This window comes from Ailuropoda melanoleuca, chromosome 2 (genome assembly GCF_002007445.2).
Source record: "Ailuropoda melanoleuca isolate Jingjing chromosome 2, ASM200744v2, whole genome shotgun sequence".
Classification (NCBI taxonomy): domain Eukaryota; kingdom Metazoa; phylum Chordata; class Mammalia; order Carnivora; family Ursidae; genus Ailuropoda; species Ailuropoda melanoleuca.
Window position 1 is genome coordinate 199,690,346 of NC_048219.1, and position 14,170 is coordinate 199,704,515.

At 61.7% G+C, this 14,170-nt stretch overlaps 1 protein-coding gene across 2 annotated transcripts; it reads right to left on the reverse strand.

Annotated features, from left to right (window-relative positions):
- Positions 1-1,088: 1,088 nt before the first annotated feature.
- On the reverse strand, positions 1,089-11,607 carry PDCD1 (programmed cell death 1). 2 transcript variants are annotated; one of them, XM_034655603.1, is made up of 5 exons: positions 11,464-11,607; positions 4,323-4,682; positions 3,736-3,897; positions 2,401-2,435; positions 1,089-2,187 (listed from the first exon to the last, which is right to left on the reverse strand). In XM_034655603.1, exons 1-5 carry the CDS (start codon positions 11,537-11,539, stop codon positions 1,957-1,959), a joined length of 864 nt encoding a protein of 287 aa, XP_034511494.1. In that variant the 5' UTR covers positions 11,540-11,607; the 3' UTR covers positions 1,089-1,956. The 2 variants fall into 2 exon arrangements, with proteins under 2 accessions (XP_034511494.1, XP_002923181.1); XM_002923135.4 differs by having other exon boundaries at positions 1,094-2,190.
- Positions 11,608-14,170: the final 2,563 nt, after the last annotated feature.

Below are 14,170 nucleotides of genomic sequence, written 5' to 3' on the forward strand. Positions count from 1 at the left end.
ACGGCCGCCCTCTGGTACGTGCGTGCCGCCGTCCATCGCGAGTCGCAGATCTGATAGAGCGGCTGTCTTTCACTTTCTTTTCTCGGTTTCCTTGGCTCTCACCTGCTTGTTGATTTCTCCGTATGAACCTCTCTGTTGCATCTGCAGGTTAATGCGGGGAGAACTGGCCTCTGCCGGCATGGAGTCGATGGTGTCAGTGCTCCAGCTGCCTGTGGGTGTGCTCATTTCTCACTAAGCCCGTGCCTGGCATTTTATCTTTTCTGTTGCTGTTGCGGGTGGGGGAGCCTTTGCCGCTCCTTTTGACTGGCTGCTGCTGGAATACATGAAAGCCATCTGTTTCTGGGTGTCAGTGTTAGATGTGCGACTTGACGATGCTCTCTCGTTACGTCCTGGCTTCTGCGCTGAAGCTGTTGGGTTCTCCAGGCGCACAAGCCTGGCCCGCAGCCTTGCCCAGCACTGTTCCCTCGCTGTGTGATCTTGTCTCCCGAGCAAAGCGACATCCTCCCCTCGTCCTGGACGTGGGGCTTCTGCCTGTGGTGCCGCCCCGGACAGGACCCCAGTGTGGCAGGCACGGTGTGCGCGCGGCAGGGGCGGGGGGAGTGGGGGGGCAGCTGTGCGTGTGGCCCCTGAGGGTTTGGACAAGGAGCACTGGGAAGGGGCAAGGTCGAGGGGCTGTCTGTCACTACAGTCGGGGACCCCTCATGGCAGTCCCGAGTCTTCTTCCGAAGGATGGAGCAGACGTCCCCTTTGCGTGTGGAAAGGGCCGTGTCTCTCCACTGTCACCCACTCACTCAACCCGTGCAGCCCGGCCCAGGGCACTGACTGGGAGGGACTCTGGCGGGGGGGGGGTAGGCTGGGCATGGGCTCCTGGGGGTGACACCACTGGCACCTTGACGTTGTAGGGATCTCACCCCACGGAGGCCTCACCCCATGCGCACGTGGGGGGAACGGAGATGAGAGGCCTCGGAGGCTCTGTGTGTCTCTGGGACGGTGAAGGTGAGGGCCTGGAGGGTGAGGGCCAGGCCTGGGGAGGGCCAGCTGTGTCCTTTATCTTTGGGCAGAACCTTACCCCCTCCCTACAACCACAGGAGCAGGAGAGAACTCGGGCTTCTCTTAGAGCTTTCATCATCATTTAATTATAATATAATAAAACAAGGTGAGGGGCTCTGAAGTGTTTGTGGAACCCAAGACAGGACATCGCTCCCGAGTCCCTGACACCCGGGGAGCCCCTGGCCAGGCTGCCCCATGGCACACCTGCCGTGCACTGGGCTGAGGCCCCTTTAAATAGCACCGTGCATGGGCGCCAAGGGGAGGGTAACTCCCGGGGGTCCCTAGTACGGCCTCTGCTGGAGCGACTCCAGCTCTGCCTGTTCCCCTCCCCCGCTGGGCTGCTGGGTGGGCCGGGCCGTGCATGAGGGCGGCCCATGGGCACCCCGCCGCTGCCATGCCAGGAGCTCTTTCCCAGGCCTGGAGGAGCACGAGGCCCCCAGACCATGTGCGGGCCCCTCCAGGTGTGCGAGGAATCTCTTGGCTTTGGGGGCACATCATCGGGCCACTCCAAGGCAGGGTCTCCACCAGTGTCCCTGTGCCCCCGTGTCCAGATAGCTAGCTCCCCTGGGAGGCAGTGGGCGGCCACAGAGACCTCACAGCCCACGGGAGGCACATGTGGGAGGCACAGAGCAGCAGATCAGGGGAGAGACCAGCTCAGGGCGCTGGGCCTGGGGTCCTGCGCGAATCTCCTTTCCCGACCACAGCCACACAGACAGGGACGTCTCCTGCCCCCAGGTCATGGGAGTAGAGAGGAGAGCCAAGCAGGGCTGGCGCAGGCAGGGCGGGTTACCCGGCTCAGCGCCTGGGCCGCCCCCCTGCCTCCCCACTACACACTCCTTCAGGGAAGGCGCCGGCCCGGGCTCCTGGTGGAGGGTCTGAAGGACGCAGGCCGGCCGAGGAAGCCGGTCAGAGGGGCCAGGGGCATGGTCCATCCTCAGGGCTCAGAGGCTGGGGTCCCTGCGGGCTGTGGGCTGAGGCTCTGCGGCCCGGGGACCCCGGTCTGCTCGGGAAGACAATTGTGGCATACTCTGTCTGTTCAGGGGCACAGGGAGCGGAGGGCTCTGGCGTCTTCTCTCGCCACTGGAAGTCCAGCTCCCCGTAGTCCACGGTGAACACGGGTGCCGCAGAGGGTCCTTCCTTCTTCAGGGAGAGAAGGAGGGAGGCGTCAGTGGTCTCCGGGTGGCAGACAGGCAGGGGCACGCTTGCACGTGTGCGTACGTGGGGCCAAAGCAAAGCCAGGGCAGGGCCTGTGCTCCATGCCCCTTCCCAGGGCCTGGTGTCCCTCTGCTCAAACTCAGGGACAGGGCTGCTCCTGGGCCACCCCGGGGCAGCAAAGGGAAGGAAACTCACCAGAGGCGCGTCCTCGCTTCCGCAGGCACAGGTCCCTACGAAGAAACGCATGTGGAGTGAAGAAGCCCAGCACATCCCACAGGCCACGGAGGTGGTGGGAGTGGGGGCTTTGTAGCAAGGGTCTCTGCCCCTCAGGGGCTTGGGGAGGGCACCACACCTCCCACCCGGGGTGGCTGAGTGTCCTCTCACCCGCCCAACGGTCTGGCTAAGCCCACTCCCCACGCAAGGACCCTGAGTCCCTGCTCACCACCCAGAGGTCCGATGTGGACCGTGCATTGCCCAGGCCGGCGGCCACACAGGACTGCTGGCTCCCAGCCCCGGGCTCCTGCCCCAGGCGCCTGCCGTCTCTGGCCTCAAACCCCCGACTGAGATACCTGCCCACGGCAGGCAGCAAACCCACGGCACACAGCGGGCGCCTCATCAGAGAAGCTGTGGTGAGCATCCCTCCGACAGAAGCGCCACACAGAAATCCACATGTACTTCTAACCGCGGCCAGCGCCCAGGACGCACAGGGCATTCTCAAACCCGTCTGAAGGAGGGAAATCACTGGACACGTGAACTCCCGCTGGGGACGGGCCACAGGGGTGCAGACCTCCTGGCCAGCGAGCAGGGCTGCTCTCCCTGCCCTGTGCGCGGGGAGATCGTGGAGGCCAGCGGCTGCCGGGGGGCTTGTCTGGGACCCTGTGGAGCCTCTGGCCATGTGTCCCCCTACGTGCCTGGCCCAGAATACCTTGACCGGACCTGCGGAGTTGCTGACCCCGGGCTGGGTCCCCTCTGGGCTCCTCCTTGAGCCCCAGACTCGGTCACCAGAGTGACTGAGTCCAAGCTGTCTGGGACGGCCAGGAGGTCAGGCGTGTGCAGAGTGGGGGTGAGTGGGGGTGGCTGGGAGGGCTCACACCCTGGTGGTTGTGATTGTCCGTGGCAGAGCCGAGCCCAGCGGCTGGGAGAGGTACTTTTGGTGTCCTGTGGGCTGTGGTGTGGCCCGAGGGCTGGGAGTGGCCTTGGTGCAGCAGCAGAGATGACTCGGCCTGTGGGGGCCCTTCTTGCCTTTCTGTGTGACCTTGGCCATTGCCTTCCCCCTCCCCACGCCCCTCAGACCCCTCCTTAGAGCAGGTGCCAGGGGCAGGGGACCCCACACCCGGGAGGCCCACTCCAGCCCCAGGCCCCCCAGGGGTCCTCACTGTGGAGGGCACTGGGGGCAAGACTGAACGGGGAGGGCAGTAGTGGCTGGGGGGAGGACGGTGGAGGAGGGGGGATCCCTGGTGCGTGAGGCTGTGGGTAGTGCCTTGGGCTCTGACGGGCAGGAGACAGCAGTGGGGTTTGGCGGGTCCTTACCTCGAGTGGCCCTGGGGAAGGCAGCGGCCAGGACCCAGGTCACCAGCAGCAGCAGCGGGACACCCACCAGCACGCTCGTGATACCAATGACCAACCCCTGTAACTGGTTAGTGATTCTCGGTGGGGGGCTGGGGCTCTCTGTGGGGGGCTCCAGGATTCTCTCTGGGGGGGGCGAAAGGACAGAGACTCACGGAGGGGCCTTAGTAATGGGGACACAGGGAGGGACGCAGGGAGAAGACACAGGGAGGGGACGTAGGGAGGGAATGCAGGGAGGGATGCGGGGGGAGGGCACAGGGCCCTCCTGTCCCCCCTCCGTGTCCTGAGGGGCCTGGCGTCTAGACTGCACTACCAGTCTTGCAGGAACCGCACCTCTGCTGAGCTTCTGAGCTTAACCCTCTCTTGAGAAGCCCCGCCGCCTGCCACCCTCCCTCAGGCTCCGCCCTCCCTGAAGGAGCAGGGGTCTGCGGGTGCTTCCCATCCCCGAGAGCCGGACCATCGGTCACTGTGGGCCTGGGTGTGGACGGAGCCGGACGCGGAGCCCCCATCCCCACCCTGCTACCCCCGGTCTCGGGGCTCCAGGGCCGCACCCTTCACAGTGAGCTCCGCGCGGGGACTCTCGTTGATCTGCGTGTTGGGGGGCAGGTAGATGGCCCCGCAGAGGTAGGTGCCGCTGTCGCTGAGCTGGGTGGCCACGATGCTCATGTGGAAGTCCCGCCCGTTGGGCAGCCGCGTGACGTGGAAGCGCCTGTCGGGGCCGGGCTGGATGCGGTCCTCCTGGAAGGCGGCCAGTTTGTCCGTCTGGTTACGGGGGCTCATGCGGTACCAGTTGAGCACAAAGCTCTCAGGGACGCTGGACAGGCTGCAGGTGAAGGTGGCGTTCTCCCCTTCGTGCACCGCGAGCTGCGCCGGGGAGAAGGTGAGGGGGCTCCAGGGCCTTTCCGGGGAGTCTGGGTGGGGAGAGAACCAGCAGCCGTGATGGAGGGGCGTGGGGACGCCCGCCCAGACCCCCTCCCCTCCACTCTCCGGGCTGCTTACTTCTCACCAGGCAACTCCATGCTGGGGTTTGACTGTGCTGAGACCTGAGGGCTGGGCTGTGTTCCAGCTCTGACCCCCAGGTCCCCGGTTTCTCCCCCAAACGGTGGTGGTTAGGGCCTTCACCCCTGCCTTGCTGACTCCAAGTCCCTAGTCCCCGCAGGCCTACCCGTCACGCTCCTAGCTCCCCCATCCTGGGTCCCTGGCTCAGTGGGGGCTGGCCTGGTCCTGTGTGCACCGTGAGGGTGTGGGCGTGGGCATCCGGGATGCTGGGGCAGCTGGTGTGGGCCTCCCATGGAGAGCTCAGCATCAGGCAGGCTCAGGCTCCAACCTTTGGCCCCTCGCAGGACAAGCTCAGAGCTGGGACCAGGTCAGTGTGGGGCCCTCTGTCTTCTGCCACGACTCTGGGCACTCAAGCTCAGAGGCCAGCTGGGCCATCATCCCTGAGGTCCTGGGCTCTGGCCCACACTCCACAAAACAAGGCCTTGCAAGAGTACCCAACTGCCAGACCCTGGCCCGGGGACATCACCACGTCATCAGACGGGCTCCCAGCACCTTCCACCAAGGGCCTGACTCCCTGACACGTGCACACACGCCTACATGAGTGTGTGTACCCTCACCTGCTCACACTTGGCAGGGGAAGGAGCCCCTCCCATCTGGGCCCCGGTGACAGGTCAGCCGCACCCCACATGGAGTCAAGGCAACACAGGAACAGGTCAGAGGCTCCCAGGATCCCAGGGTGGGAGCCACGGTCAAGCCCACACGTGCCAAGCTTTCCAGTCTCTGCAGTCGGCTCACCGGGGACGCCATGCCGTGATCTCTGATCGGCACATGGGGAAACTGAGGCTCAGAGGGAGGACGCACCAGACCTCGAGCTGCTCCATCCAGACCCGGCTCCGGGTCTGTAGCCAGCTGCCCTGACCCTCTGCCAGGGGGCCTTGCCTGGAACCCATGGGCTCCTCCCAGGCCTCTGCCACACTGTTCCAGGCCTTGGCTTCCTCACCCGGGACGTAACACCCAGACGCGAGACGTTGCCCAATGAGGTCATTTCCTGGCCCACCCGACACGTCCCACACCCCTCGGCTCCCCCAACACTGCGATGACCAGAGGCCCACTGCCCTGTGGAGCCGGGCATCTGCTCATGGCTCCCACCCTGGCTGTCCCAGGGGTGACCCACACACTAGGGGGCCCACGGTCAGCCCCTTTCCTATTTGTAATTACGTGTCCACGTAATTGTAATTACGTGTCCCACCACAGCGGGACTTTCCTGGCGGTACTAACGCACGTCTTTTTTAGACGTTTATTCGAGAAGTACACACGTTTACAAAGAAAGCGTTGTGTGAGTAACAGCAAGCAGAGCACAGATTTGGCAGAAGACAGCCTCGGCCCCGAACTGCTGCATCTGGGGGGCCCACCTTCGTCTGTGCGTCTCCCACCCAGATCCATGCCTCCCCGGCTCCCCCCCGAAGCGTGCCTGCACCTGGCCCCTCACAAATGCCCACCAGGCCCCGCCAGTCTGCGTGGCAGCACCCCCAGACCCGCACCCTCACCGAGGCCTCCAGGATCAGGGTGGCCCAGAGAAGTGGCCCTTGGGGGTCCATGTGGTGCGTGGTGTCCCCTCCCCTCCTGCACGGGCCCCCTGAGCAGGCCTCCCCGGGGCTCCTGAGTGGACTTCAGTTCAGGCCCTCATCTGCCCCACCTCTCACTTGGATTTGTGACCATTTGGGGCACTTGTCTGTCCGGTGGCTCTTTGTGGCACCTCTCAGGGAAGCCAAACTCGGCATGGAGGGCACGTTGGGTTGCCTGGACCCCTGTCCACCCAGCCTAGCCTCTCTGCCTGGGTCTCTACATGGCAGCTTCCTGGTCCTGCTCAGGCCCCACTGATTCCCGGGTCCCTGCTGGTGGCCCTCGAGACCCCACTCCCTCTGGGCGTCACAGCTTCCTTGCTTCTTCTTGGACCCCTCCCCAGGGCACCCCTATCTCTGTGCCTGTTGCACCCACCCAAGGCCTCACTGCATGTTCGGGGGCAGGGGCTGGAAGCAGCAGCAGCTGTGGGTCTGGCCCGAGACAGGTCGCGGGTAGTGGTCCCTGTGGGGAGTGCGGGAAGGGGCAGGCCCTCCCCTGCCGCAGCTGCCCCAGAGCTGACCAGGCAGCACCTACCTCCCTGAAGTCACAAGAGCGTGGCTGTGGAGGGCTCTGGTGGTTTGGCAGGGGTGCAGGGCCGCGGTGGGGGGGGGGATCCCAGCTGGGCGCTCAGCGGCCTGTGCAGATGGAGAAAGATGGGCTCCCCAGAGCGGGAACTCAGGAACACCCCGGGAAGTGGGCCAGTGGGAGCACAGGGCCGAGACCTCACTGGGGTGAGAGAGGGGCTAGGTGGGCACTGGGCACTCTGCTTTCTGGGAGCAGGTATGACAGCCAGACGGGACCTAGGACCCTGCAAACACACACCTTTAAGTCAACCCAAACTCTTTCCCAGAGAAGTGCTGGTAGCAGAGCCCACTTCTGAGTATGGTGGGTGGGACTTGGCTTTGTCCCTACAGCAGGAACACCTGTGAATCTTAGGTCGTTGGGTCCTCTTTTGTTTGTGGAGTGGGTCAAGGAGGAAGCACGGTGCGCTGGCAGGGTCAGGGGGGAGATCTCAGGGTAGAGCCCAGCATGGTGGGACAGGCTGCATAGTGGGTGGCGCGAGCCCAGCGCCCACAGCGACCGCTGCGGTCCCAGAGGTCACACCTTTCACATCCACTGGCTGGCAGCAGATTTACCCAAGACCCGTCCGCGGTGCTCGAAGTGTCACCTGGTGCACGGTCGGGGCTCCAACAATCCCCACGAGTCTCTTACTCATCAGGAGGAGGACAGGGTGCCTTCACCTCCTTGCTGTGGGGTCCCTGAGGGGTGCCGCAAGAAGGACCCACATGTCTGTGATCTCCCACAGATGTCGCGCCCAGGTGGCACGCACCTGCACACCTGGCTAGGACCCCCTCAAGAACGCCAGGGCCGCCCACAACAGTGGAAACAGACAAATGGGACTACACCAAACTCAAAAGCTTTGCACAGCAAGGAAAACCATCAACTCAATGAAAGGGCAACCTACAGAATGGGAGGAAGTATTTGTAAATCATTTATCTGATAAAGGGTTAATATCCAAAACATGTAAATAACTCATATAACTCAACAGCAAAAAAAACCCAAATCTGATTAAAGAATGCACAGAGGACATGAACAGATGTTTTTCCAAAGAAGACATCCGATGGCCAACAGACTCGTGGAAAGATGCCCAACATCACTGATCATCGGGGAAACAGATCAAAACCACGATGAGACTCCGGCCGCACACCTGGGAGGACGCGAGACTCAGAGAAGAAACAACAAACTGGCGAGGGTGTGCAGGAAGAGGAGCCCTCGTGCGCTGTCGGTGGGAATGCAACCGGTGCAGCCGCCGTGGAGAACAGTGTGGAGTGTCCTCAAACAGTTAGACATAGAGCTGCCCTAGGATCCAGCAATGGCACTACCGGGCATTTACCCAAAGAGAACAAAAACGCAAATGCGAAAAAAGCTGTGCGCACTCCTATGTTTACTGCGACATTATCTACAACAGCCAAGATGTGGAAGGAACGCAGGTGTCCCGCTGTAGACACACGATGGGGTATCACTCGGCCGTAAAAAGAATGAAATCTTGCCATTTGTGACGACATGGGTGGACAAGGAGGGTGTTAGGCTAAGTGAAGTCAGTCAGTCAGAGAAGGACACATGCTGTGTGAGCTCATCTACACCTGGAATCTAAAAATAACCAATTAAACAGAAACCGAGCTCATGGATACAGGGAACAGGTTAGCAGTCGCCCGAGCGGGGGAGGGGGTATCGGTGGGACAAAGGAAGGGGTCAGGAGGCATAAACCTGCAGTTATCAAATGAGTAAGTCACGGGGATGCGATGGATGGCACGGTGACTGCAGGTAATAACCCTCTACCACATATTTGAAAGCAGCTAGAAGACGGGCTATTGAGAGCGAATCATTTCATCACACACCTTAAACTGATGTAATACTGTAATTATACGTTAATGAAAATATTCCTAATTCTAAGTTTTCCATATCTAAAATAAAATTGGATTTGATTTTAAAAAGAAAAAAACGACCTGAATGCCAGGGGTGGCGACAGAGAGAGCTGGGGTCTGATCAGAGTCAGAAGGAGACGAGGACAGTGACATCCAATGAGGCAGGGGGCCCTTGACTGGGCTCCCGTCAGGGAAAGATAATTCAGCCAGAGGGCTGGACTGGGGTTCGTGAGCATCTGAACAAAGGCACCGGGTCAAAGCTAGTGTTCGCAGAGAGGTCTGACCTCTGTGTGCTAACCCGTGCCCCCCAGTGCATATGCTGGAGCCCTTAGCTTCAGCTCTGCATAGAATGTGACCTTGTTTGGAAATAGGGCAGGGGCGCCTGGCTGGCTCTGTTGCTAGGGCTTGGGACTCTTGATCTCGGGGTCGTGAGTTCAAGGACCACGTTGGGTGTGGAGACTACTTAAAAAAAAAAAAGAAATAGGGTCATCGCAGATGTAATTACTTGAGATAAGCTGGAGCCCATGGGTCCCTAATGCAACATGGCTGGTGTCCTTACAAGGGGGAAGTTTGGACACCAAAGTACGGGGAGAGCGCTGTGTGACGCTGGAGCAGAGATGGGGTGATGCACCCACAAACTAAGAAGCCCCAAAGGTTGTCGGCAAACACCAGATGCTGGGAGAGCCTGGAAGGGACCCTCAACCACAGCCTCAGAGGGAACCAGCTCCGTGCACACCTGGTCTCGGACTTCCCACCTCCCACCCGGTCTGAGGCCCCCCGGGGGGCTGGTATTTGTTCCAGCAGCCCCAGCAAATTAAAACAGAAGCAATTGTCAACTGAGGGTAAATGGTGTTCACTGCTATGTTCTTGTGACTTTTCTGTATGTTTCAGACATTTTTCAAAATTATAAGTTGAAAGAGTAACTAAAACAAATCTGGCTTCAAAAGACATATCATGAGCTGTGCTCAGTTTTTAGAACTGATCAGACTGAATGCTCAGTACAAGGTAGGCCTCAGTGTCCCCGGCTGCAGGTAAGACCACGGCTGGTCAGTGAGATGAGATGACTTGCCAAAGGTCGCAGCAACCATGCTTTCATTTGAACTCAAGACTGTCCCGTTCCAAAGCCTATACTCTTCCTTACTCTTGTTCACCAGAATGGGGGTCGGCCAACTACCGGGTGTGGGATAGTCCATAAAATGCAAGAAAAACGTGTACATAAGGAGGTATGGGGGCAGACATCCATGGGAATGACCAAAATAAGTACAGTGAATAATGAATTAGGAAGGGAAAGAGATGGCTCAGAATCTAACGTCCCCACAGCCAGGAGCGCCCCAGTCTGGTGGAGGAGGAGGAGGCTGACCCGACATACGGTATTGGCAACGTGGAGTGCTCAGGGCTGAGATGGGGAAACTGAGGCATGCTGAGCCACAAGCAGGTGCTTGGACTCTGGAGAGCAGCTGCAGAATCTCGTTCTTATCTTTCCCTGCTTTGGGAAGGGGTCCTGGTGGGTCGTGGGCCACCAGGGGTGAGTCAGGGCCCCCCTTTATGCCTCGGTCCTCCCTCCCAGAGTGACCCCATGCCTCTGCCTCTGTGCCTGGGCTCCCCCGCAGGGGCACCTTGTGGCCACATGCTCTTGGACCGCCAACCTCAGCTCTGAGTCTCCTCCGCTGATCCTGAGAGTGGCCTACAGACCTTCCTGGAGAGCCAGGCCAGGCTGGGGAGGAAATGCAGGGCAGCTAGTTGTACACACCATTGCCCAGCAGGCCCGGGAGAGGCACCAAGACTCCAGGATGGGCAGCCCCAGTGGGGACCTCGTCGTGGTCCTTCCAGGGGCCATGACACCTCCCAGCCCAGTGAGGTCCAGAGGAGAGACCCTGGGCCCATCCCAGGGACACGCCTTCCCCAGTGTTCCCATCTGTGCAGTGCCGGCCAGGCATAGCAGCCAAGGACAAGGGCAGCCGGGCCCCTCTCTCCGACCATCAGACTTGGCCAGGGGCCTGCAGGGCCTGCCTGGTGGCAGACGACCTGTGCAAGGGGGCTAGGGGCCAGGGCCCCTTTGTCAGAACCCACCATGGATGCTCACAGCCATACCCAGGCACTATACACCCAGGAGTCTCGAACAGAGACCCCAGGCCCCCAGCAGGTGGGTTGCATAGGTGAACAGTGTCCACCTGAATGGTCACACTTCTGATATAATCAGAGAAATGTCTCTTAGCCATCTAGCCTGGGGCCTTGCAGAAACAGTCAGTCCCCGTCCCCTGGGTGGCCTGTCCCATCCCCAGGAAAATATGAGGCAACTGAGTTGAGGTCTAGGGCTCTGGTCAGCCCAGCCCTATCATCCTACAGAGTGGTAAGCCTGTCCCACGGGACGCTGAGGAACAGCTGGGACATTCCTGCCTGCTCATCAACGAGGGGTGGACTCAGCACCAAGTGAGGCAGGCAGGCAAGAAGCTGGAGTCCAGAGACGGCACTCCTCCTGCCCAAAGCCACCCTGACAGCGGCAGTGCTGGACCTCCGAGGCCTGGCGCCAGCACAGACCCCTTCCTTTCTATCTGCCAGGGACCAAGAGCGAGAGGTCTTCCCTGAGACCTGACCCTGTGCCACCCTGCCCTGACCCCATGCCACCCAGACCTGACCCACGTACCTAGGAGCCATCCTGGCCACCAGCCTAGCTGCAGCACGGCCCAGACCAGCGGCCAGGGCGCCCGCGGGGCCCCCATGCCCAGAGCGCCAGCCGGCCTCGCCTGACAGTCTCCTCCTCCCCTGCTCCGGCAGAGGTGTGAGCGGAAGGGAAACTGTCCCGGGTTAGGACGGAGGGACACGCCCCAGCCCCGCCCCCTCTTCCTCCTCCTCTTCCTCCACGCGGGTGGAGATTGGAGGGGCGCCCTAGAGAGACTGGGCGACAGAGGGGTTGAGAGATGGGGGGAGACAGCGTAGGGGGTGGGGAAGGGTGATGGGCAAGAGATAGAAATACAGAGGGGAGGGAGAGAGAGAGAGGGAGGGAGAGAGGCAGAGGCAGATGGAGGAGGGGGAGGCCCAGCTGCCCCTCCTCCTCTGTGGGGTCTGTCCATCAGAGCAATTTGTCCCCCCCTCATTTGCTGTGGCTTCTTCCCCTTTCTGCTGAGGCTGGTGAGGGATTCTGGGCCCTCAGCCCTCCCCTCCCCCAGCCATCCTCCTGCCCTTGGGAAGTGGGTTGTCTGGGTTCAGGCTCCTGGGGCTGCAGTGAGGGGTGGGCTCAACCCCATGCCCACCTTGTCCCCTCTTGAGGGGTTGAACCTACCACACTCTGCCACTGCTGGGGAGGGTGGGGGCGTGGCCACTGCCAAGGGTGCGCCCGTGCCCCCAGGGCTGCAAGGCCACCACACTAGGGCAGCTGAGGGTCTGCCTGAGCCCCGGGGCTGGGTCCGGGCATTTCCCCATAGGCCTACATGAGACTCCTCCCCTCCAGTCCTGCCCCAGGCCTTGGAGGGACCTGACCCTGCGGTAGGGGGGAGGGGGGAGGGGCTGCTGCAGATCTGCACCCCCCTCCCCCCAGCTTCAGGGGGCCTCCTGGCGGCCCCCTAGGGCTTCCAGTGCTGGGGGCTTAACCTGCAGCGCTGCTCCCCGCCCCCGCCAGCCGCTCCCCCAGCGCTGGTCAGCCCCGGGCGGGGGCGGTCCTGGCCCGGGGGCTCCACAAGTCGGGCCCCGCCGGCCGTGGTGGGTTTGCTGTAAGCGGTTCACGGTGATGAATGGAAAGTGGGAGAGGAAACTGCTGACGCCGGCAGCCCCGAGCCCCGTGCCCCGTGCGTGGGTCTCGCAGCCCAGAGCAGCCCGACAGCTGGCGCCGCCCCGGCCCCATTCACACTCGGGGCTCGGCTGCCAAAGGAAAACATTAAAGAAAACTGAAACGGTGGAAAAAGAGCATCAAAGATGGTGTCTGCAGGCGAGGGCGAGCAGAGGAAGCTTTGGCGGTGAGCGCAGGGCCACTCCCGGAGCCGGCGCGGGCCGCGTGGGTGGCTGGTGGGCGGGGCGCGCGGCCGGGTGGGCTGCAGTGCGGGCACCGCTGGCCNTGCCAGGCGCCCAGCAAGGCTCGGACCGGTGGGTACCTGCCCCTGGGGCCCTGCACTTTGAAGCCTGAGGCTTTGCGCGGGGTCACATGCTGCCCTCGGAGGCCTGGGGCTGGAGGGGCCAGTGGGGCAGTCTGGGGGGGGTGTGTGTGCTCTGGGATGGGAGACCACAGCAGACCCCCCCCCCCAAGCCACACCAGTTGGGATTCCTCTGCAAGAGCTTGGATGCATGTCCAGAGATGGTCGCCAGAGAACGTGGGGATGCACTGTGCCTCTCCTTGCCCACCACCCTCTGTGGCTTCCTTTCTCCTCCCTCCTAGCTTTTTACCCCTCCCTCCCGCTGACGTCCCTTGGGGTGGTGGGCTGGGTGCAGGGTCCACTCAAAAGCTGGAAGGGGCACTTGTGCCCTGGGAGGATTGGGTCAGTAGGCCGATATGGAGACACAGGAGGGCACAGAGACTGTGCAGGCTGGAGAGGGAAGGGGACACAGCCTGGAGGAGCCTCACACCCCACCCCGGGCAGGACCAGCAGGTGATAGGATCAGAGCTTGGGGAGGAGGCTGGGACAGGTGGGAGAGGGGGCAGGGGTCCCAGGGACTGTCGGGGTACTGTACTCCCAACGGGAGCTCCCCACCACTTGTCAGCATACTTTCCCCCAAACACATACTCTTCTTACCACACTGTGCCCCCAAACACACTGTCCCCATCACACAGTGTCCCCGTCACACTCACTATCCCCACTGCTTACTATTCAAACCACACACTGTCTTCATCACACACACAGTCCCCCCAAGACACATTGTCCCCACAGCTTGCTGTTCAAACCACACACTGTCCCTGTCACACAACACTGTCCCCTTCCCTCACCATCTTTCATTAGAGACAGGACAGGCTGCCGGGCTGGAGGGAAGGGCAAGGTCATGGTCCTGTCTGTCCCCATCCTGTGTCCACTGGCCCTCTCTTCCCTGCCCTGTGTCCTGGTTTCACCCCTTTGGGTTTGGGGGGCTCCCAGCTGGGGTCCCAGCTGGGGTTGCCCGTCCCTGTCCCCACTTGTAACCGGGCACCAAGGACCACCCAGGACCCCCAGTTCATGGGATCTTTGATGAAGAAGGATGTTGTGTGTGGTCACTGAGGTAACTGTAGGCTCTCTTGCAGTCCTGGAAATCGCAGAGAGCCAGCCCTTCACACGTGGCTCAGGCTGTCGGTAACATGTTGCACAACCAGCCCTGAAATTACAACCAGGATGCCGACACGGGTGCCGTCCCCGAGCACATTCAGAGTTCCCATGGGTGGTTCTCGTGTGTGT

Excerpts from the sequence above, each read along its gene's own strand:
- PDCD1 (XM_002923135.4), bottom strand. The coding sequence starts at position 11,539 with ATGGGGGCCCCGCGGGCGCCCTGGCCGCTGGTCTGGGCCGTGCTGCAG. Across the intron at positions 2,436-3,735 it reads CTTCCCCAGGGCCACTCGAG|GGACCTGTGCCTGCGGAAGC; the intron begins GTAAGGACCCGC and ends GTTTCTTCGTAG. Across the intron at positions 2,191-2,400 it reads GAAGCGAGGACGCGCCTCTG|AAGGAAGGACCCTCTGCGGC; the intron begins GTGAGTTTCCTT and ends CTCTCCCTGAAG.